At 38.7% G+C, this 22590-nt stretch overlaps 4 protein-coding genes and 1 long non-coding RNA gene across 20 annotated transcripts in view; 2 read left to right on the forward strand and 3 right to left on the reverse strand.

The window, feature by feature from the left end:
* The window catches only part of LOC116205686 (agamous-like MADS-box protein AGL11), a 21184-nt gene extending 18432 nt beyond the window's left edge, over window positions 1-2752 (reverse strand). For 4 of the 10 annotated variants that reach the window (XM_031538330.1, XM_031538334.1, XM_031538326.1 and 1 more), the window contains exons 1-5: window positions 2649-2752; window positions 2093-2177; window positions 1930-1961; window positions 293-377; window positions 40-101 (exon numbers count right to left, since the gene is read on the reverse strand). In XM_031538330.1, the coding sequence (XP_031394190.1) occupies window positions 40-101; window positions 293-377; window positions 1930-1961; window positions 2093-2155 (242 nt within the window). In that variant the 5' untranslated portion in view covers window positions 2156-2177; window positions 2649-2752. The other 6 variants (XM_031538333.1, XM_031538332.1, XM_031538329.1 and 3 more) reach the window with 5 other exon arrangements.
* The window catches only part of LOC116205678 (immune-associated nucleotide-binding protein 9-like), a 16101-nt gene extending 4716 nt beyond the window's left edge, over window positions 1-11385 (forward strand). Inside the window, exons 1-6 of one of the 2 annotated variants that reach the window (XM_031538310.1) lie at window positions 8120-8852; window positions 9200-9461; window positions 9549-9826; window positions 10285-10449; window positions 10535-10636; window positions 11012-11385. In XM_031538310.1, the coding sequence (XP_031394170.1) occupies window positions 9221-9461; window positions 9549-9826; window positions 10285-10449; window positions 10535-10636; window positions 11012-11209 (984 nt within the window). In that variant the 5' untranslated portion in view covers window positions 8120-8852; window positions 9200-9220 and the 3' untranslated portion in view covers window positions 11210-11385. Of the gene's footprint in view, window positions 1-8119; window positions 8853-9199; window positions 9462-9548; window positions 9827-10284; window positions 10450-10534; window positions 10637-11011 lie in introns of those variants that run through there. The other variant, XM_031538309.1, reaches the window with a different exon arrangement.
* Window positions 3506-6817, reverse strand: LOC116205687. 2 transcript variants are annotated; one of them, XR_004156555.1, is made up of 3 exons: window positions 6658-6817; window positions 5050-5118; window positions 3506-3712 (listed from the first exon to the last, which is right to left on the reverse strand). It is a non-coding gene; the product is annotated as an uncharacterized LOC116205687 (long non-coding RNA). The 2 variants fall into 2 exon arrangements; XR_004156554.1 differs by lacking the exon at window positions 6658-6817 and adding an exon at window positions 6132-6281.
* Window positions 11386-11829: 444 nt separating the features above from the next.
* LOC116205685 (agamous-like MADS-box protein AGL11) lies at window positions 11830-17725 on the reverse strand. 5 transcript variants are annotated; one of them, XM_031538324.1, is made up of 9 exons: window positions 17501-17725; window positions 16314-16381; window positions 14067-15625; window positions 13829-13875; window positions 13528-13617; window positions 13297-13339; window positions 13102-13143; window positions 12745-12896; window positions 11830-12216 (listed from the first exon to the last, which is right to left on the reverse strand). In XM_031538324.1, the coding sequence occupies exons 3-9, from the start codon at window positions 14232-14234 to the stop codon at window positions 12213-12215; spliced, it is 546 nt and encodes a 181-aa protein (XP_031394184.1). In that variant the 5' UTR covers window positions 14235-15625; window positions 16314-16381; window positions 17501-17725; the 3' UTR covers window positions 11830-12212. The 5 variants fall into 5 exon arrangements, with proteins under 5 accessions (XP_031394184.1, XP_031394183.1, XP_031394182.1 ...); XM_031538323.1 differs by lacking the exon at window positions 11830-12216 and having other exon boundaries at window positions 12438-12896; window positions 14067-14265; XM_031538322.1 differs by lacking the exon at window positions 11830-12216 and having other exon boundaries at window positions 12438-12896; window positions 14067-14269.
* A 1510-nt stretch (window positions 17726-19235) lies between these two features.
* Window positions 19236-22590, forward strand: LOC116205680 (immune-associated nucleotide-binding protein 9-like). Its single transcript, XM_031538313.1, has 6 exons — window positions 19236-20002; window positions 20347-20587; window positions 20675-20952; window positions 21451-21615; window positions 21701-21802; window positions 22179-22590. Exons 2-6 carry the CDS (start codon window positions 20368-20370, stop codon window positions 22413-22415), a joined length of 1002 nt encoding a protein of 333 aa, XP_031394173.1. The 5' UTR covers window positions 19236-20002; window positions 20347-20367; the 3' UTR covers window positions 22416-22590.

The raw sequence follows: 22590 nt of genomic DNA on the forward strand, positions 1-22590 counted from the left end.
TTCAAGGAAAGTGGAAAAATCTTTGGGAAAGTGATTTACCTGTTAGAGTTCTGCAGCATCTGTATCTGCTGCCTCAGCTTGGCTGATTCTTGTTGATAATGCTGCATATATACAAAAAGATAAATTAGAGATATGTCATATACATTGAGCATGGAAGGAACTGCACAAAATATATAAATCAGTTACTTATAGAAGAAAATATGCAAATCTAGAGAAGGAACGATGACATCTGCTGCTTGTTTTCGATCTTTTGTAATAACTAGATCAGACAACAGCCACACGTAAATATTACCTGAGCATTGATCTCTGTGATAGAAGTCATGTTTGAACTGTCTGAGCTAGCCTTCTTATACCTCTCTATAGTTGTCTTGATGTTGCTAAACAATATACAATAACTTGTAAATCTTAATAATTTTCGATGATGTGATGCGGGGAAAGTAAATATCTACTGAGTAATGTAATTACTAAACATGGCAAAGATGTAGATAATGTATGCCGGCAGAGGAAAAATACGATAACTAAAGAGGGTGAGTGACATATTACTCACAACTACAAGGTTGTGAGATGAAGATGATAATGCGATCAATTAACCATTGCGTCATTATTAATAAAGCAACGATATGACCCATTACGTAATTAACTATCATTTAGAACCAATAATCCATAAAGGAAAGTTTGTCCATTGAATCCGAAATACTTCTAGCTAGACTCTAGCCGATCGGCTTTCTTGGAGTTAAAAAGGATGTGAAAAAGTAATATAGAGAAGAGAATGAACGTCGATTTTGGGCAGGATGGCTTTAAGAAGCTACACATTGGTGCATGCATGCTATATACCCACTATCATGTACAAGTCAAGATAAATAAAGAGAAAAGGCAAAGTCTTTTCCAAAACTTTTCTCAACGTATATCACATTTCTTTGCAAGAATATATGTCATAAAGCAAAAATTAGATCGTATCTAGTCTAGAAAGAAAAAGAAAGAAGAACAAGACAGAAAGCAAACAATAGAATACAACCCCAAGTACTTATCAGGAAAAGAAAAATCCAATTGTGATGAGATTCTTTGAAATACATGGGATACATATTTTCAGTGAGATTACGGGTATTATCAATTTATTGATAAGGATCTCTCATGCCAGAGAGCTGCGATACCATCTACTAGTAAAACTTTGGGTCTTAATAATTAATGTACCAATGATATAAAAGATGGTCTTATCTATTAACCAAAAAGGAGAAGTAGCAACTGCCTGCTCGCCTCGAGACGAGTTTAATTTCAAGCAATTGCCGACCGCCATTGATTATGCACTAAACATATATTACAAAAGTTCTTCTATTCTAACCCTTCGCCTCCCTTTCCCTCCCATTTCTCTCTATCAAAACGGAGAGTAAGAGTGCACTTAATACATCTCCAGAAAGGCTAATGGAAAAAGTCATTTTATGTTTTTGAGGAAAGCTTGGAAAGGAAGGGAAAGTGTAGGAAGAAGTAAAGGTGCTTTCATTATTCACTATCTAATACATCATATGAGAATATTCCTGCTCAAATGCTCTGCATTTGGACGAACGGACCGTAATGATCTATCTCAGTCCCAATCAACATGCGAGCATCAGTCCTTTGTTTCGTGCAATCACTTCTAGTAAATTAATCTGATGAGTGGAACAATAATCTTAACAATAGCTAAACAGTATACGGATAAGTGAAATATTCCCATAAAGTTTTTTATTTTTTATTTTAGTAATCATGACATTTTTTGTAAATCTAAACTCAAATCTTTCCCGGCAGTCCCTCTTTACAAAAATCATCATGCTATGACCACGGCATAGATTAATCTTTTTATTATCGAAAAATCTCTGACGCACCATATGCAGTTTCTCTTGAAGCCTCAATGTAAATATTGAAGGACACTTTTCCCCGCAGTTTAGCTTCCGTTACCAGGTCAATGGAGGAGGTTTCCCAGCATGAACCTAAGAGAGGTGCAGAAACTGTCACTACTCAACTGAAGCCACAACTAGCCTAACCGATTCATCGCATTGGCAGGAATCAAAACTCTCTCATGCTCAGCAGCAATCTCTGAACCAGCAAGTTAACAGCACACCTCGTGTTCAGAAGAATCAGCCCATGCTTGCTTTTCCTCGTTCTCCTTGAAACCATTCTCCATCTAACTCGTACTGCTACTGTTCCTGATACAATCAGTAAATCATGAGATCACGGCCACATGCACAGTGGAGCTGGACAGACTCCTACATCCTACATATGCGAGCACGCACATTCTCGATTTCTCTCTCGCTAATGATTCCAGCGACTTAATGATTGCACGACAAGACCAAGTGAGACACCAAAGAGGTGAAGAGATCGAATGATTCGAACGTCAAATGACACCGACGGCGACTCTGCTTCAATCAGCTCATACAACAACAGAGAGTTTGATCGAGCAATGCTAGATCCTACCTAACATAACAGGACACCGTGAACCTTTACGGAAGTGGAATTCGCCGACGGATCGCGGACTGATTGGCAATCGAAGTGGAGATCGTGGTGACGAAACAGAGGAGCATGGACTCGGAAGAATCGAGAATGCGATGAACCTAAGCTGCACAGGGGAAGGCAAAGGAAGACGAACTGGGTGAGCAGAGGAGGAGGGAGAAGCTCACCGGGAAATGGAGCCTGAAGGAGAAGGCGCAGTCAGCTCAGGAAAGTGCTTGCTTGCTTGCTGGGAGTGGGAAGGGGAAGGTGATTCTGTTATATATCGGGCAAAAAAGATCTCAAAACAAAAAACAAGGCAGGATTCACATGGATAAATAAATAGATAATAAAATGGAGGGAAATTTATTTTGCACCCTCAAGTTTATTATATAACATTTTACACCCCGAACTTAACCCATCAATTAATTTAGAACGCGGTTTCACTTTGAATTTGAAGATTAATTGAACTATCATATCATTTTTCATATTTCAAATTGTTTTTAGTCATATAATATTATGATGATCATCTCTCGCTAGCAATAATTCACTCATTCTATGTCTGAGAAAAAATATGACAAGTCAGGCAATTACGTATTACGCCTGAAAATAATTAATGTGATGTGCATCGATATTGTGTATGAAAATAAAAGTATATCTTTTTTTATACATATCTATATGCGTCGGCGATTCTGGTTAAAATTAACGAAGTATTGACTAATATTGTTATTAAATCAATAGTTGGTATTTTTTATGCGAAAGAATATTAACGGAGTATTGAAGGACATTCTTATTCTCTGTGAGAACCACCGAGTGCTTTTTGATAATAAGACGAAGGATTAGGTCAAGAAAACTGCTCAAGTTCTGGAGCTCTTTTCCCTTGTCAATGCAGTTATAAGCCAGAATGATGGAAAACCTTTTACAAATGTGCCACGACCCGAAATTTCGGTAGAATTTCCCATATATTTCTTCGATATCCTTTACCACATAAACTAGTCATATAAAACCTGCTTTCCATAAAACCAAAATACATATATAACCCATCCAGCAACCTCTAATGTATATATATATACTTATCAAAAGAGTGTAATTTTTCTCAACCACATCACTAAACCAACTAAACAAAAGTTTCAGGTCGTAACATATTCAAATACATTCTATACAAAAAGAATACATATCAAATAACTAAGATCCCTACCTAGTTCTCCGAGCTGATCCCCGATGTCCAAAAAGGTTCTCCTGTGCAGCTATAAACCTATTTGGAAAAATATATGCAGGGTGTGAACTGCATCTCAGTGAGTACTGTATTTCAAAGTAAAATGAATTATTATTAAACAATATATACATTAGATTGCAAACAACTAAATATTCAAATAAATAATACAATCACATCCAATCCAACTATCAGTTCACCCGCATGCATATACGGTATAAATATATATATATATATATATGCAAATTATAATAATAATTATATCTAATATAGTAACCAAGTTTAAGTCCTACTAACAAATATGCACAGCTCTTCCAACCATTTATCTAATATTCAATATCACCTAAACATCAGATATCCATTCATTTAGCGTTTCATAAAAAGTTATTACACAATCACTTAACAAATCAAGTTTCAGCAACAACACGATTTTTACCAAACAACCTCAAACAATTTCAACAATCATCACATTTACAGCAATCAAACCAGACAAATAATATATAACACAACCGATTAATATAGTCATAGGGTTGCATTTCCTCGCAACAAAGTTATGACGGTACCATGACCCCGCATATCTTACTCATATCATCCTCAACTCCCAATACTCATATCTCATAATTGGGGGGGGGGGGGGCACCTATTAACCTATGACGATAAGAGTTGACCTTGATTTGTATTCCACCGGGTCTTAGCGGCCGATCGGGCCCTTTTTTCTATTTCGTCGTGTCCAGTGGCCAATCAGGCCCCTATTTATATTCCGCTGGGTTTAACTGCCGATCTGGCCCATATTTGTATTCCGCCGGGTCCAGCGACCGATCAGGCCCATATTTATATTCCGTCGAGTCCAACGGCCGATCAGACCCATATTTATATTTCGCCAGGCCCAACAGCCGATCAAGTCCCTATTTATATTCCGCCGGATACAGCGACCGATCTGGCCCATATTTATATTCCGCCGGGTCCAGCGGCCGATCTGGCCCATTTTATAATCCGCCGTGTCCAGCGGTCCCATGGCTATAGTTACACAACACAAGCATAATCAGTTGCAACCATGCTATCTCACTTCATATATCATCATACACAATCAAAATCACAATCACATTACAATGGCAGCTTGTTATCATAACATATCTCATACACAATCAGCATACACAATCACACTGCATATCTCAAATCAAAATGAAACATAAAATGACAATATCTCTCAAATCAATTCACACAACATAGCAAGATCAATTTCTTAATCTCTAACTATTACAATATTTTTTAAAATAATTTATATAACTATAATATATCATTTTACAATGAAATAAAGTACTCACATAACATATATATATATATATATATATCATTTCACAATGGAATAAAGTACTCACCAAAAAACCCCCTAGAGATAGCAAATTCAGTAAACTCTTCAAAGTGCAAGGATTCAATCTCCACGATCCCTATTATTCGCAAACATTAGATTAGATAATAAAAATATAGCACCATCACATGAACTTTTGATACCTCCCACAATCTTCCTTAGAGCCTATTATTTCCAATAGGTCCCAATTTATATATATATATATATCGTATTCATTATGCCCATTTCTCATTTATGTCAAAAACTACTTAAAACAATCTTCATAATTCTCATTTAAACAAACATGATTGCTCATGTCAATTTCAAGGTAAAATGAGAGATTAATAAAAGACCAAATACATACGAGCACCAAAACAGTATCAAACGCTAAAGAAGACAACCATATATTCCAAATAAATAATTAAGAAAATTTCCATCTTTAATTTCCATCAACATTAACAACCAATCAATACCGATTTGTCTTATTCCTCAAATCACCATTTAACAAGCTTTCAACTCATAGATTACTCAAGCAATCAAACAAATAAATCCTTATAAACTTAACACATTCCTCAATGTCCAACTTAGCATTTTTATCTCATCACAATTAAACAAAATCCTAATACACTAAAATTAATAAGGCAAGACCATCCTAAATCCCTAATAGCCTTAAAAGAAAAGGAAAGCACATTTTTTTTTCACCTTAAAAGAAAATATGCAATTGGTTGGAACTAACAATATATAAAACTCAAAAGAAAATTTAAGTATCTAAAACCCATACCGCCAGCTAAGAATTAGCCTATGCACCAAACTAGTCTTGGAAAGAAGAATTCCATCATGCTCGGGGAAATTATCCCACGTCATTTGATGTTGCAAGTACGGATATAACTTGCCAGGTGCAATCTTGTGCCAAATAGTATAATAGGCCAAATCAGTTAAATCAGTTCTACATCTTCACTTGTAGTATTGGGTGATGAGCAATTTACTTTTGCTTCAGTATCTCAGTAACTACTAAAAAAAATCAGATAAACAACATTTACCTTGAAAATCAGATAATACAAATGACTGCAAGCAAGCCAAAGCAAAAACTACGAAGTAGAGTTCCATCTTTACCAGCAACAGCGACTGTATCCCACGAAATAAAATTTGGCAACACATGCTATTCCTTGTTGGAAATTGAAGCTGGAGGAGGAGCAAAGCTCGAAGCTTATGTTGGAGAAATTACATAATAAAATCAAGAGGAAAGGAGCTGAAAAGTTGGAGTGCCCCCCCCCCCCCCCCCCCCCCCCCCCCCCCCCCCCCCCCCCCCCTCTCAAATGCAGAAAACAGTAAAGATCAATATTAAATTTTGTTTTTTCCATTAACGTTACATATCGAAGTCCTAATATTATTGCAGAATTTCATTTGCAAAGGTAGCATTTCACCAAACCATTTGCTTAGCAATATGAGTTCCACTGAGACTGGACTGAGCTAGTACGCTATGCTATGGCGGTATCTTTAATCGACCGAAATCACGGCAAAAATCAAGGAAGCAAGACAAGAACTCTCAGCCAGCAATCACTCAAATGAGCTGAAGAACGTCCAAACAATCAAAAGAAGAAGGGGTAGAATAGCAAAACCTGAAAGGCAATAAACTCACCGCTGTTTCCTACTCCCCTCTCCTCCTCGCTCTCCTCCTCGTTCTCCTCATCTCTGCTCTCCGTCCTCCTCCAGCCCAGAACAGAGCAAAATGAAAAGAAAAAGAAAGAAAAAGGAAGAAACAATGAAATGTACAAGGAATGGCGCTGGAATGGGTTTGCTCGGAGAAAATGGGGCCACGTGGGGCCCTTTCATCCCTTTTTTTATTCCTTCTTGTTCTTCAGGCATCGTGTATGTATAATATAGATATATATATATATATATAGAAGCAACGTGTATGCATAATATAGATATATATGAAAACATATGTATGTATAAGCGTATGTAAGCATATTTGGAAAAATAAATACCACGTCTCACAAGATGAGATTTTCGCCGAAATGAGGGTAAGTGGAGCATTTAAAACTTAAAGCAAGTAAAGAAACGCCATTGCACTAATGGTTCCCAAACTATGTAGCGGTTGGTTCTCTCAAAGGACACACCAAAGTACAGATACAGAAGTTTGATGTGGTATGTTTTAGTGTAAAGTTTTATCCCTGATGAGTGATATAAAACTGGGACATTTGTTTCTTTTTCTGTCTTTGTATTTCTCTGTCGTCATTGAAAAGTATAATGTTCGTTCACCACATTGGCATTTCTGACAATGAAATTTTCATTACAACATATATGTTTGCGGAGTCTGCAACAAACACTTTTGTTTTTTTAATTTGGAAGCATGTTGAGTTTATTATTTATTGTAGTCTTTTGATCTTTTTTCCGCTCATTATGGATTTGTCTGAAATGAGTACTTATTTTTAGAAGGCTGCGATTACCAGCCATATGTCTCTGGTCTGCTATTTAAGTTGAACATTTCGTGACTTGTTGGATTGAACAGTTTGGTGTGGTTGCTTACTTCCAGGTCGAAGCCAAGCTGAGAGAGATGACCACAATGCTCGAGCAGAAGTTGGCGGAGGAGCCAGCTGATCGTATGAGGGCTGAAGAGCAAGGACGGTTGGCTCAGATGAAGTCAAATGACGAGATTCATAATCTCAGGGAGAGCCTAGAGAGAACCAGATGCGCCATTCTACAATAATACAAGACGGGGATATCCTGGAGTATGTTACGTTCTCGAAGATTTTAATATCCATTTTCGTTGGAATAAAACCTGTGGAATATGCTTATGATGGAGCTCGTAACGTGTAAATGGATTTACTGCTTGCGCACAATTTATGTATCATTTTAAGTTCCCTAATGGTGCTTCCATTATCCACTATCTAAACCAGAGGTCTGTACATCAGATGAAATATTTCTGCTCTAATGCTCTGCATTTAGCATTTTGGACTAAAGGACCGTAATGATCTATCTCAGTCCATATCCCAGTACGATATGATAATCTACCGTCATAAATGAAAATATTTATTTGACATCATCAAGGGTTAGTTCATATAGTTTAGTATTTATTTTCCTTAAATAAGGAATCAAATTCCAGACCCGTGCACTCAACAGTAAACGCAGCTACCGCCACTGCCGCCTCCCTCCCTTCACCTCACCACAGCCCCGACCACTGCCTGCGTTGCGTTTCTCTAGGGTTTTAGGTTAGGCCATGGCCATGGCGTCTCCCAGTCCTAATGAGGATGTGCCGAGAATCCAAATCGGTACTGAGTGGGAAGTTCTTGAAGCCCATCACCAAGGTCTAAGCCCCTCCAAGTCCTGCGGCAGGCAGGCAGCCGAGCAGCGAAATCTGGAGAGGCAGGGAGAAGCTCAGAAAGAGAGAGAGAGAGAGGGAGGGAGGGAGAGTGCTGGGATGAAAGTGGCTGAGATGGTTGGTCTGAAGCCGATAGCGGAGGAGGCGGAGCGAGGCGGACACCGGCAAACTGGAATTTGTCTAGATAGAACTATCGATCCGTACTGAGTGGGATGGCGTTTCTTGTCGGGGTCGGGGTGAGATGAAAGTAGGAATTCATTCCCGCCCTCCAGCTTCAGTAGCGGCAGTCATTCCGAAAATGCCTTCCTTACCTTCTGCTGACGACCAAATCCGATTCATTCCTCTTAACTGAAGTGATCATCCTTCGTCTTCTTCACGGACGAGCAAGGAAGCGAATTTCTCCTTCCTTGTCTGATTACCTTACTTACGGTGGCTGAATTGCCGTTGATTCTTCTCTATAAGTGCTCTTCGTGCAACCGTTAATAATCGATCGAGCTTCTCTTCTTTCCCTGGTAGTAGCTGATCGATCTTCTTATCTTATTGATGTCAGTGCTGCAAGATTGTTAGTGATGGTGTTCTGTTTATGCTCTAGAGACGAATTTCAGTGCCTTTCGTGTATGTTTGCTTGATAAGTCTTTCGAAATCCTGTGCTTAACTCCAAAGCTCGAGTCTTTTGTTCTTGTTTGACAAACTACCGTGCAAAGGTTTTATTTTTGAAGCTAAATTCCTGATATAAGGCTTAGGAGACTGGTAAAAGTCGGAACTTTCATCTTGTTAGATTAGATGTTAGATTTGTTCATGCTCGGTATTGATGTTGAGGACATTCTGTATGACTTGCGATTATATCCATGTCTTGCAGTTGACGTGAATTGGCTTTTACATGATGGCTGGGATTGCAATAGATGATGATTGGGGGCTCACTTCCTCTTACGCTGGTGTTCGGACGCTGGTTCTAGTGGGCAGGACAGGTAATGGTAAAAGTGTCACAGGGAACACTATTCTTGGGAGGAGGGCTTTCAAGTCGAGGGCTAGGTCGTCGGGGGTGACAAGCACTTGCGAGTTGCAGCAAACTGTCCTGCCTAATGGCCAGACTGTCAATGTAATTGACATTGACACTCCTGGTAATGATCTTTTAACAAACTTCTGCAGAATGAGATATTTCATGGATATTGAGAGATTCTTATCTAGGACATGTTCTGTAATTGCAGGGCTTTTCAATGGTTCTGCTGGAATCGGCGATGTTGGAAAAGAAATTGTCAGGTGTATCAATCTGGCCAAGGAAGGGATCCATGCTGTGCTTTTGGTCTTTTCTGTTAGGACCCGCTTTTCGGAGGAGGAAGGAGCTGCCTTCCATGCCCTGAGGACTTTGTTTGGAAACAAGATAGTCAATTACATGATTGCTGTGTTCACTGGTGGGGATGAACTTGAAGATAATGATGAAACTTTGGAAGATTACTTGGGTCGTGAGTGCCCACAGTCTTTGAAGGTGACCGCTGCCTCTCTTTATGCAGTTAGATATTCATAGATCATTTAAAGTAAGTTGCAAACTTTGAGTAATTACAACAGGTGGTTTGATTGGTCAGATTGCTTTATCTCTGATGATGCTGTTAAGCACAATCCAGTTTCAAATCTCAACATTGACTGGGTATCTCTCTCTGGGATAGCTTTTGATGAGACTCACAGTTCTGTCTATGCTCATGGTTTACATAGGCTAGAGAGATCAACTTGTTTTTAAATTGTAAGTATTTTGTAGTCTACTTTCACAAATTTTGTTGAACTAAACTCGGTTGACTTCCAGTAAGATTGACCCAGATTGAGTTTAGTAAAAGTTTTTGAGCTGCCATTGTAAGATACAATGCAATAAAATCACCAAGACGACATTGACCATGAGTATCTTCCACTATTGCTGCTGCACACTGATATCTTGTAAAATATTTATTGAAGGACGTTCTTGCTCTCTGTGGGAACCGGCGGGTGCTTTTCGATAATAGGACAAAGGATCAGGACAAGAAAACAGCCCAGGTTCGGGAGCTATTTTCCCTTGTCGATGCAGTGATAAACCGGAATGGCGGAAAGCCTTTTTCAGATGAGATATTTGCCGAAATTAGGGTAAGTGGAGCATTTAAAACTTAAAGCAAGTAAAATTAATGCGATTGCACGAACAGTTTCCAAACTATGAGTGTTTGTTTGGCAGAAAGGAGCAAAGGAGCTCCAGGAGCAACAGGAGCAGGTACTGAAGTTTAAAGAAGAGATGCAAAAATCTTATGATGAGCAGCTGAAGCGAACTTCTGAGATGGTATATTTTAGCGTAAAGTTAGATATTTGATCACCAAATTGATTTTTTTCCCCCTTTTTCTGTCTTTGTATTTCTGTGTCGTCATTGAAATATTCAATGTTCTCCGCAGAGGCATTTCGGACAATTATATTTCCAATATAGCATACATTTTAGCGGAGTCTGCAACAAACATGTTTGTTTTTTAATTTGGAAGCATGTTGGGTTTATGATTTATTGTAGTCTTTTAATCTTTTCTCCGCTAATTATGGATTTGTCTAAGATGCGTACTTATGTTTCGAAGGCTGTGATTATCCGCCATATCTCTCATATGCTATTTAAGAGGAACGTTTCTGGACTTGTTGGACTGAACTGTTTGGTGTGATTGCTTGCTCTTAGATTGAAACCAAGCTGAGAGTGGAGGTCAAGAGGCTCGATCAGAAATTGGCAGAGGAGCAGGCCGCTCGTATGAGGGCTGAAGAGCAAGCACAGTTGGCTCAGGAGAAGTCAAATGCCGAGATTCGTGATCTCAGGGAGAGCCTAGATAGAGTCAGGGAGGAGAATGTGCAGCCCATACCAATATGCGCCATTCTATAATATGCAAGACCGGGATATCCTGGAGCATGTTTAGGTCTCGAAGATTTCGATATCCACTTGTGTTGTGATAGTAACCTATGGATTACTCTTGTGATTGCTTGTATCATGTAAATGGATTTATGGCTTGCATTATTTCTATATCATTTGAAGTTCACTAATGGTGCTTCCATTATTCACTATCTACCCCAAAGATCTGTATGTCAGATGAGAATATCCCTGCTTCAGTGCTGTGTTTACTGTACTTAAACGAATGATCGTAACGGTATAGTACGAATCGATGAACATGTACTTAAAATGCGATCCTTTGTTATAATCGAATCTTTTGCGAGTTTGAGAGTTGCGTTCATGTGGCCCTGATTCGAGCAAGGGAAACAGACCGCATGAGGTTTTGTGGCTTAGCCGATGATGGAGGCCATGTCGCCCGATCGATCAGCAAACTTGTGCCAAATATTACAAAAAGTGAAAGAGAGATAGGAACAAGATTGTTCAGGACATGACAGTTTGTATATGGTTGTTAGTGCATTTCCGTTTTAGGAAATAAGTTAACAAACAAATAATGAGAAAATGACAGCGTGCATCACAGTCTGAAAATAATTTTCACAGTGCATCATATTTTCATGGCCAGGTGGGATCCAAATGCTGAGTAAACACGATCACATTGGCACCGTTTGTCTAAATAACATGCCACGTCAGCTTTCCATCCATCAGTTGACAGAAATGATGCACGGTGAAAATTTTTAAAATTTTCGTGATGCACCATGTTAATTTTTCGAAATATGATGCATTGTGATACTTGTTTTCAAACTGTGATATGTTCAGGAATTTTCCCTTTCAGTGCCGTACTAATGCAGGAGTTGCAGGATGTTTATAGGCTTCGTTGCAGCTTTAATTACACACCCAAACACCATGCTAACCCTTCATTGAACAACTATTATTATAAATTATAACCATATGTACTTCGCGCACAAGAGATGCCTTTGTCTGGAATCAGCTCGAGGGACTTCTACCTGCATATACATGAAGGCAGGTACATTTAACTCTAAGGAGTAAGGAGGAGCTTAAATATCCACCCGATTCCGGGTTCGAAACCCTTTGGAGCCACCGGAGCGCCTTTGGAGTGCTTACCCGTTCTGTGCGTCGCCGGGAGTTCACAGAGCCTCGGAAATTAGTCGGGCTAAGCCCGGACACCCCGAGTTAGCAAAAAAAAAAAAAAAAGAAGGCATGTACATTTTACTCTTGAACCAAGAACGATACATGCTCTCATAACATCTTGTACGTTAAACCTGAAGTACTATCTGCACTACCATGTCGCAGTACAATACGATGATCCACCAGCGTACATTTGATGACACTTCTTATAATAAATACGCTGGTGGATCATAGTATTTTTTTATGACACTTACTTATCTAAAGGACGATGATCCACCAGCAAATGAGAAACTAATATTTGCTACTGAGCATTTAAAACGCCAGACGAGATGCTATAGTTTCCATAAAGTATCTATACTAATATGCACGGAATTATTGATTCATACCCGAGATGGAGTTTCTTATCGGGATGAGAATAGAAATTTCCACTCTCCAACATATTGGGAGGGAAGAAATTGCGGGAAGCCAACCCCTGAATCGCATTCATCTCCTGGCCCGGAACCATGTTCGCATGCTCCATCCTCTCTATCTCAGCTATCTGTTTGTCCGTGGTGATTCAAGAAAAGTCTGATTAGATAATCCAAAATATGTAAAAAAAAACAAATTACGGTGTATGCATGGTATCATTAAGCGAATTTCATATATACATATATAGAGAGTATAGTAGAAATCTCATATGTATATATTCAGATTTTATCGAGAACATATTGCAGCTACACACACAAATACGAGTTTTTACATACCTTGGTGCAAAGGTACACAGTTTCATTTTCCATCTCAATCTCCTGTGAAACAAATTATGAACAGATGAACAAGCTCTTGCTATAATGGAGATGGTGATGGAGCGTTTGCAAGATTAAGATACACAAAGAGAGAAGAAAGAGACATTGGATATATATATATAATACACACACACACATATATATATGATTACTTACCTTTTTTCTGCGAGTCCTCAATCTCAGCAAGCAGCATTTCATGCTGTTCGACATGGATGAAAACAAATCAGGAGTTGTCCAAGTAAGAGTAAAAATAGATGAACTACTAAAAGTAAAATTAAAAACAGGAATATCTATCGAAATTATGATGTTGTGAAAACTATATAGTAAATAATTACATTAGGGGATTGCACTAAAAAAAAAGATCATATAAGGGTTGCCTTCTTGGACCTAATTCTGGTGATTCCGCGCTCGAGCCTGTTCTCGAGCTGCTTCAGTTCCTTCACGGAAAGGGCACTCAAAGAATCTCCCATCAAATGCCTGCCATGCATAATATGCACTATATAATCAGCACAAAGCCGGATCGCGTAATGTTTTATGATAACTTATTGACGTACAATATTACTGTTTGTAGAACTTCATTCTTTGTAAGTAGTGCATACATAGTATAGTTCTACTGTGATATTGTTTGCCGAATTTGTCGATTTCAAGGAAAGTGGAAAAATCTTTGGGAAAGTAATTTATCTGTTACAGCATCTGTATCTGCTGCCTCAGCTTGGCTGATTCTTGTTGATAATACTGCATATATACAAAAAGATAAATTAGAGATATGTCATATACATTGTGCATGGAAGGAACTGCACAAAATATATAAATCAGTTACTTATAAGAAAAAATGTGCAAATCTAGAGAAGGAACGACGAAATCTGCTGCTTGTTTTCGATCTTTTGTAATAACTAGATCAGACAACTGCCACACGTACATATTACCTGAGCATTGATCTCTGTAATAGAAGTCGTGTTCAAACTGTCTGAGCTAGCCTTCTTATACCTCTCTATAGTTGTCTTGATGCTGCTAACCGATATGTAAGACCGGGATATCTTGGAGTATGTTACGGTCTCGAAGATTTCGATATCTACTCGTATTGTGATTGTCATTTTAATTCACCAATGGTGCTTCCATTATTCACTATCTACACCAAAGATCTTTATATCAGATGAGAATATCCCTGCTTTAGTGCTCTGTACTTAAAACTCAGAATGTGTGCATATGTATGTATATGTGTATGCATCTGCATTTGTTTTAGTAGGAGGCTCGGGAGAGACTGACATAAAATGAAAATGGTCGAGTATACCTCTTAAGCTAGCATCGCATGTTGGAAATACTAGATTAAATGTATTTTGTATGTTCTAGAATTGCATATTCCAAAACAAGTACAATACGATGTCCTTATCGTTTGGTCGATGGAAAAATTGAGACAAAATAAACTTCATACATATAAACTCACGCTGTACTCCATCGAAAATAATTATCGTGCGCCATGCAATATTCCCCAATAGCTCTTTTAATAATTCATATTGAATCTAATAAAGGCTTTCCCTAAACTACATGTATCTTGATGAAATTTTACTATTATTTTCTCAGAAAGTCCGTTGGTCCCCTCTAAACTGTAAGATCAGTACTGACCCCACTCTCTAGTATTGATATGATAGAAATGTCCTTGGGAAGAGATAGTATGCGTAGAAGTCGGATCTATGTCTCATGTGAGAGAAGTATTCTCCTGCTTAGCTTCATTGATTCAAACCCAAACTTCGAAAAAGAAAGAATATGTGCAGAGAGAGGACATTGACTGCCATTATCTGTTGACTAGATGCCACGATGGGTTTCAATTCAACTTTCGAGAGGGAGTGAGGAACTTTCACAGAAGAATGGCAAGCAAAGGGCTAAGAGACATCAAAGCTAAATTTGGAAAGTGAAACGTTGGGGAGGAGATGGCAAGGGGATGGGTAGACAAATTAAATCAGCAGAAAGTAGGGAAACCCCGAAAGCAATTAACGTAAAGGAGAGGAAGACTGAACTGATCAATCAACTGAACATAACAAATAATAATATAGGCTTGTTAGGTTTGCTTGTTTCGGATTTAGCAGCCTGTCATGATGTCACGACCCGAAATTTCAGTAGAGTTTCCCCTATGTTTTCTCGATATCCATTATCACATAAACAATTTATTCATAACATGTTTTCCACCTCCCAAACAGTTAACCAATTCAGCAAGCTATACTAAAAGCATATAACCAATTCAGCAGGTTCTGATATATATATATATATATATATATATATATATATATATATAACTCTCAAGAGAGTATTTTCCACAACCCTATCACTAACCCAACTATACAAAAGTTTCAAGTCGTAACTTAATCATAACATTCTACAAGAACTTACTACTTATACTAGGAGTGGGCCCTACTGCAAAAAGATCCTCCGCACTTATCCCCGTTGTCCAAAAAGATATCCTGTGCGGTTAGTCTGGTTCCTAGCTCATCTGGGAAAAAAAATTATATATATATATATATATATATGCAGGGGGTGAGCTGCATCTCAGTGAGTATTAAATTCCACAATAAAATGAAGTATTAATCTTATTTATGCATTCACAACACGGTTATAGTAATATCATCTATTTTAAAACTTCTAGTGGTATATGTATCTACTTTCCAACCTGAAACATTTCTCTTATCGACCCATTTAATATCACATACTTCAAACAATCATTCTAAGCAACAAGCAATAGTAGCCATAGGGTCGCAATCCTTTCGACAGAGTTACACGGTACCGTAACCCCGCACTCATATCCACAAACTCCTCATTTCATTTCTCATAAGCGGGGGCTGCCTATTATCCTCCGACAGTAGGAGTCTAGGCGTCCATTTTGTATCCCGCCGGATCAGCGGTCTAGGCGTCCATTTTTGTATCCCGCCGGATCAGCGGTCTAGGCGTCCATTTTTGTATCCCGCCGGATCAGCGGTCTAGGCGTCCATTTTTATATCCCGCCGGATCAGCGGTCCCATGGCTACAAACAATAATTTAACTACATCGCAATCAACCGAATTCATTTATAATAACTCCTTGAAATCCTGTTACTATCCTCATTCAACTTATTTCAATCAAGCAATCATTTATATAATTAGTTCAAGATTTAGTTTCATTCTATAGTGGAAAAAAAAACTCACAAAGAACCCCAAAATGATAACTCAATGAGTCGAGTCTTCCGGGTGTATAGTCTCGGTCTCCTCCGCCCCTATAAATTGTAAACATGGTTAGAATATCAAGTGTGTATATATATATATATATATATATATATATATATGCATATATATTTCCAACTTAATCTATCCATGAAATTTTCATGATGAACTTCAACTCAATGAAGATCATCCACATCAACTTCATGACATCAGTTATGAAGTAACCCCCACTCATTATAACTGAAATTTCAAATCAGTTATCTTACACGATGTAATAGGAAATAAAACCAACATCGATAACTCTAAGTGTCCGTCAATTTCGCCTAATGAATTTACGAACCCATCTCATCCTTTAAGCAAGTTTATATCTTACCATTTATCTCGAAAATAATTGAAGTGATTCCATGAAAAATAAATCGAATATAGGCCACTCAAACAGTGAGAATAAATCTAGAACTTAAAGACTAGAAAAATAGTTTTCATGCTTGGGTAATAATCAACCAACAACCCCATAATTTCAACCAATTGAGAGAAAAATGCTAAGAACTCTAAACCATTATGTAAACCATTATATACAAGGACCAACATTACCGCCAAAATCTGAAAGAAAAATGTTAATCTCAGCCATGTCATTAACCCCACATTACCATCTTGCATATCAGTTATTTAAAATCACCAGAAACATGGCACATTCAACTCATCGCCATGGAATTCACAACAAAACTCATTTCATCTCACTTGTCACCAATATTACTCTCCATTTCTTCATGAATAAATTCTATACTCAAACTACCTTAAAACATTTCTTTGTATAATTCTTCATTTTAACTAATTAATTTCAGCTAGTGACAGGGTAATTAAGTGAATCTAATAGGAAATAAAACTAATACCAACACTCTAAGTAATTGATAAGTGCTCTTAATTACTTCATGAATACAAATTCCAGATTTCAACTTACCGAAATAATTATAAAACACTCAAGCAAAACAGCAACAGCAAGCTAAATGCCTCGACAGAATTCAACTCCCAAAATGCCAAATCGAACTATCAATCCAATTTATTCAACTTACCACTCAAAACAGATTTCTACTTGCTAATTCTAAAGAAATAGTTAACGCTAAACGAATTGAAGACATAACCAAACTGGAGAGATAAATTTCAGCTATACATACCCAAACTTTGTCAATATTCAACCAAAAATGCAAGATTAGACCCTTCCTTATGAGATGACTTCCTATCTCGATAGTTCTCCCTCTCTCTATCGTTGTTCTTCCTTTGTTCTCCCTTTCTCTCTCTCTCTCTCTCTCTCTCTCTCTCTATGTTTTCTTCTTCGACCATACCAGCAGGAAACAGAGCAGCAGAAAACAGAGCAACAAAAGAAACAAAAAGAAAAGAAAAAGAAGAAGTCAATGGCGGTGGGAAAAAAGGGGTTGCTGTGGGGGAAGAAGGTTGGACCACGTGGGGTCCATGCCAATTCCTTCCTTTTTTTATTTAAAAAATTCTCCAGCCACAAAATTTAGTATGTAATATGCATATGTATATATATATGTATATATATGCATGTCTTAGAAAATAACCCGTGTCTCACACATGATCGATCGATGAGGTTTCTTTTCGGCAAAACTCGGCACTGCCAGGAGTTATCATCAGATATCATATATATCGATTGGTCTGAAACCATTTCACTCAAATCTCAAATTAATCAAGATGAAGCAAAAAAGGGGTATCACCATGACGTATATACATTAATAAGGATCTCTCATGCCAGAAAGCTGCGATATCATCTACTAGTAAAACTTTGGGTCCTAATAATTAATGTACCAATGATATAAAAGATGGTCTTATCTATTAACCGAAAAGGAGAAGTAGCAACTGCCTGCTCGTCTCGAGACGAGTTTAATTTCAAGCAATTGTCGACCGCCATTGATTATGCACTAAACATATATTACAAAAGTTCTTCTTCTCTAACCCTTCGCCTCCCCTTTCTCTCTATCAAAACGGAGGGTAAGAGTGCACTTAATACATCTCCAGAAAGGCTAATGGAAAAAGTCATTTTGAGGAGAAGAGAGAGAGAGAGAGAGAGAGAGAGAGTGAAGGTGCTTTCATTATTCACAATCTAATACATCATATGAGAATATTCATGCTCTAATAGTCTGCATTTGGACGAACGGACCGTAATGATCTATCTCCGTCCCAATCAACATGCGCGCATTAATCCTTTGTTATATTCGATCTCGACTTCCATTCTTTCTTAGAATCTCAATCCATAAACATAGAATAAGCTCCCATATATAGTTCACTCGCCGGTAGTTCGTGTACAAAATGCACACCGACACCGACAGAGGGTTCTACATTGTTCAATAGGGTTCATTGCTTCTTTAATAGTTTAATTACACACTCAAAGGCCACACACTCACCGGCTTGATTGAACAAATATTATTATTAGTTAGTACCATATACGTATGTAATTTGCCCACAAAGAGATGCCTTCTTCCGGTATGAGCTCAGGGAACTTCTATCTGCCTAATTACCGAAATGCGTACATTTTATTCTTGAATCGAGATCAATACATGCTTTACATAACATCTTGTACGTTGAACATGAATTAATACCGGCAGTACCATCCATATCCCAATACGATATGATGATCCACCGTCACAAACAAAAATGTTCATTTGATATAAAAAATGGTTGATTCATACAGTTTAGTACTTATTCCCCTTAAATAAGATATTGGATTCGAGTCTTGCGTATGAGAGTTTTACCTCTCACTGGATCAATCCAGTTCTAACTAAATTAGTAGAATCATTAGACTTCCGAATACTAAATTTAGTTACATACAAAAAAGAAAAGATAAAAAAAGAAAGTTCATATGGTTTTGGAGAAATTCCACTTCAGTATTTTTATTTTTTTTTTGGAACTCTGCCCCAGCTCTCTCTCTCTCTCTCTCTCTCTCATCCTCTGGAGATCCGCCTCTGCACTCACCAATACTCGCAGCCACCGCCACTGCCGCCTCCCTCCCTTCACCTTACCATAGCCCCGACCACTACCTGCGTTGCGTTTCTCTAGGGTTCTAGGTTAGGCCATGGCCATGGCGTCTCCCAGTCCTGATGAGGATGTGCCGAGAGTCCAAATCAGTACTGAGTGGGAAGTTCTTGAAGCCTTTCATCAAGGTCTATGCCCCTCCAAGTCCTGTGGCAGGCAGGCAGTCGAGCAGCGAAATCGGGAGAGGCAGGTAGAAGCTTAGAGAGAGAAGAGAGAGAGTGCTGGAATGAAAGTGGCTGAGATGGTTGGTCTGAAGCCGATAGCGTAGGAGGCGGACACCGGCAAACTGGAATTTGTCTGGATAGAACTATCGATCCGTACCGTAACCGGGATGGAGTTTCTTGTCGGGGTCGGGGTGAGATGGGAGTAGGAATTCCTTCCCGCCCTCAGCTCCGGTAGCAGCATTCATTCCGAAAATGCCTTCCTTACCTTCTGCTGACGACCGAATCCGATTCATTCCTCTATCTGAAGTGATCCTCCTTCGTCTTCTTAACGGACGAGCAAGGAAGCGAATTTCTCCTTCCTTGTCTGATTACCTTACTTACGGTGGCTGAATTGCCGTTGATTCTTCTCTATAAGTGCTCTTCGTGCAACCGTTAACAATCGATCGAGCTTCTCTTCTTTCACTGGTAGTAGCTGATCGATCTTCTTATCTTATTGATGTCAGTGCTGCAAGATTGTTAGTGATGGTGTTCTGTTTATGCTCTAGAGACGAATTTCAGTACCTTTCGTGTTGTTTGCTTGATAAGTCTTTCGAAATCCTGTGCTTAACTCCAAAGCTCGAATCTTTTGTTCTTGTTTGACAAACTACTGTGCAAAGGTTTTATTTTCGAAACTAGATTTCCCGATATAAGGCCTAGGAGACTGGTAAAAGTCGGAACTTTATCTAGTTAGATTAGATGTGAGATTTGTTCATAGTCGGTATTGATGTTGAGGGTATTCTGTTTGACTTGCGATTATATCTGTCTTGCAGTTGACGTGAATTGGTTTTTACATGATGGCTGGGATTGCAATAGATGATGATTGGGGGCTCACTTCCTCTTACGCTGGTGTTCGGACGCTGGTTCTAGTGGGCAGGACAGGTAATGGTAAAAGTGCCACCGGGAACACTATTCTTGGGAGGAGGGCTTTCAAGTCGGGGGTGACAAGCACCTGCGAGTTGCAGCAAAGTGTCTTGCCTGATGGCCAGATTGTCAATGTAATTGACACTCCCGGTAATGATCTTTTAACAAACTTCTGCAGAATGAGATATTTCATGGATATTGAGAGGTTCTTATCTAGGACATGTTTTGTAATTGCAGGGCTTTTCGATAGTTCTGCTGGAATCGGCAATGTTGGAAAAGAAATTGTCAGGTGTATTGATCTGGCCAAGGATGGGATCCATGCTGTGCTTTTGGTCTTCTCTGTTAGGACCCGCTTTTCGGAGGAGGAAGAAGCTGCCTTCAATACCCTGAGGACTTTGTTTGGAAACAAGATAGTCAACTACATGATTGTTGTGTTCACTGGTGGGGATGAACTTGAAGATAATGATGAAACTTTGGAAGATTACTTGGGTCATGAGTGCCCGCAGCCTTTGAAGGTGACCTCTACCTCTCTTTATGCAGTTAGATATTCATAGATCATTTAAAGTAAGTTGCAAACTTTGAGTAATTACAACAGGTGGTTTGATTGATATGCCACCTGGGGATTCCAAATACTAAATATAGATTTATCAGATTGCTTTATCTCTGATGATGCTGTTAAGCACAATCCAGTTTCAAATCTCAACATTGACTGGGTATCTCTCTCTGGGATAGCTTTTGATGAGACTCACAGTTCTGTCTATGCTCATGGTTTACGTTGGCTAGAGAGATCGACTTGTTTTTAAATTTTAAGTATTTTGTAGTCTACTTTCACAAATTTTGTTGAACTATACTCGGTTTACTTCCAGTAAGATTGTCACAGGTTGAGTTTAGTAAAAGCTTTTGAGCTGCCATTGTAAGATACAATGCAATAAAAATCACCAAGACGACATTGACCCTGAGCATCTTCCACTATTGCTGCTGCACACTGATATCTTGTAAAATATTTATCGAAGGACATTCTTACTCTCTGCGGGAACCGGCGGGTGCTTTTCGATAATAAGACGAAGGATCAGGGCAAGAAAACAGCCCAAGTTCAGGAGCTATTTTCCCTTGTTGATGCAGTGATAAACCAGAATGGCGGAAAGCCTTCTTCAGATGAGATGGTTGCCGAAATAAGGGTAAGTGGAGCATTTAAAACTTAAAGCAAGTAAAATTAATGCGATTGCACGAACAGTTTCCAAACTATGAGTGTTTGTTTGGCAGAAAGGAGCAAAGAAGCTCCAGGAGCAACAGGAGCAGGTACTGAAGTTTAAAGAAGAGATGCAAAAATCTTATAATGAGCAGCTGAAGCGAACTTCTGAGATGGTATATTTTAGCGTAAAGTTATATTTTTTATCACCAGATTGATTTTTTTTCCCCCCTTTTCTGTCTTTGTATTTCTTTGTCGTCATTGAAAAATTAAATGTTCTCCGCAGTGGCATTTCGGGCAATTATATTTCCAATATAGCGTACGTTTTTGCGGAGTCTGCAACAAACATGTTTGTTTTTTAATTTGGAAGCATGTTGGGTTTATGATCTATTGTGGTCTTCTAATCTTTTTTCCTCTAATTATGGATTTGTATAAGATGCGTACTAATGTTTCGAAGGCTGTGATTATCTGCCGTATTTCTCGTCTGCTATTTATGAGGAACATATCTGGACTTGTTGGACTGAACTGTTTGGTGTGATTGCTTACTTTTAGACTGAAACCATGCTGAGCGAGGAGACCAAGAGACTTGAGCAGAAGTTGGCAGAGGAGCAGGCCGCTCGTATGAGGGCTGAAGTGCAAGCACAGTTGGCTCAGGCGAAGTCAAAAGATGAGATTCGTGATCTCAGCGAGAGACTGCAGAGAGCCAGGAAGGAGACTGAAGAGGTCCGTGAGCGGACCAAACCAGAATCAATCGGGTCCAAACTAAAATCATCATGTGCCATTTTGTAAGACCGGGATATCCTGGAGTATGTTACGGTCTCGAAGATTTCGATATCCACTTGTATTGTGATAGTAACCAATGGAGTACTCTTGTGATTCCTCGTGCCATGTAAATGGAATTATGGCTTGCATTATTTGCATATCATTTTAATTCACTAATGGTGCTTCCATTATTCACTGACTA

The sequence above is a fragment of the Punica granatum genome, chromosome 4, assembly GCF_007655135.1.
Source record: "Punica granatum isolate Tunisia-2019 chromosome 4, ASM765513v2, whole genome shotgun sequence".
NCBI classification, from domain to species: Eukaryota; Viridiplantae; Streptophyta; class Magnoliopsida; order Myrtales; family Lythraceae; genus Punica; species Punica granatum.

Bases quoted from the DNA above. Each gene is read 5' to 3' on its own strand.
- LOC116205685 (XM_031538323.1), bottom strand. From the start codon at position 14,234: ATGACAATCACAATACGAGTAGATATCGAAATCTTCGAGACCGTAACA. The intron at 13,876-14,066 runs GTAATATGTACG...GTATATATGCAG, and splicing joins TTACAGAGATCAATGCTCAG to TATTATCAACAAGAATCAGC. The intron at 12,897-13,101 runs GTATGTAAAAAC...ACGGACAAACAG, and splicing joins CTGTGTACCTTTGCACCAAG to ATAGCTGAGATAGAGAGGAT.
- LOC116205680 (XM_031538313.1), top strand. From the start codon at position 20,368: ATGATGGCTGGGATTGCAATAGATGATGATTGGGGGCTCACTTCCTCT. The intron at 21,616-21,700 runs GTAAGTGGAGCA...TTTGTTTGGCAG, and splicing joins AGATGGTTGCCGAAATAAGG to AAAGGAGCAAAGAAGCTCCA. The intron at 21,803-22,178 runs GTATATTTTAGC...GCTTACTTTTAG, and splicing joins TGAAGCGAACTTCTGAGATG to ACTGAAACCATGCTGAGCGA.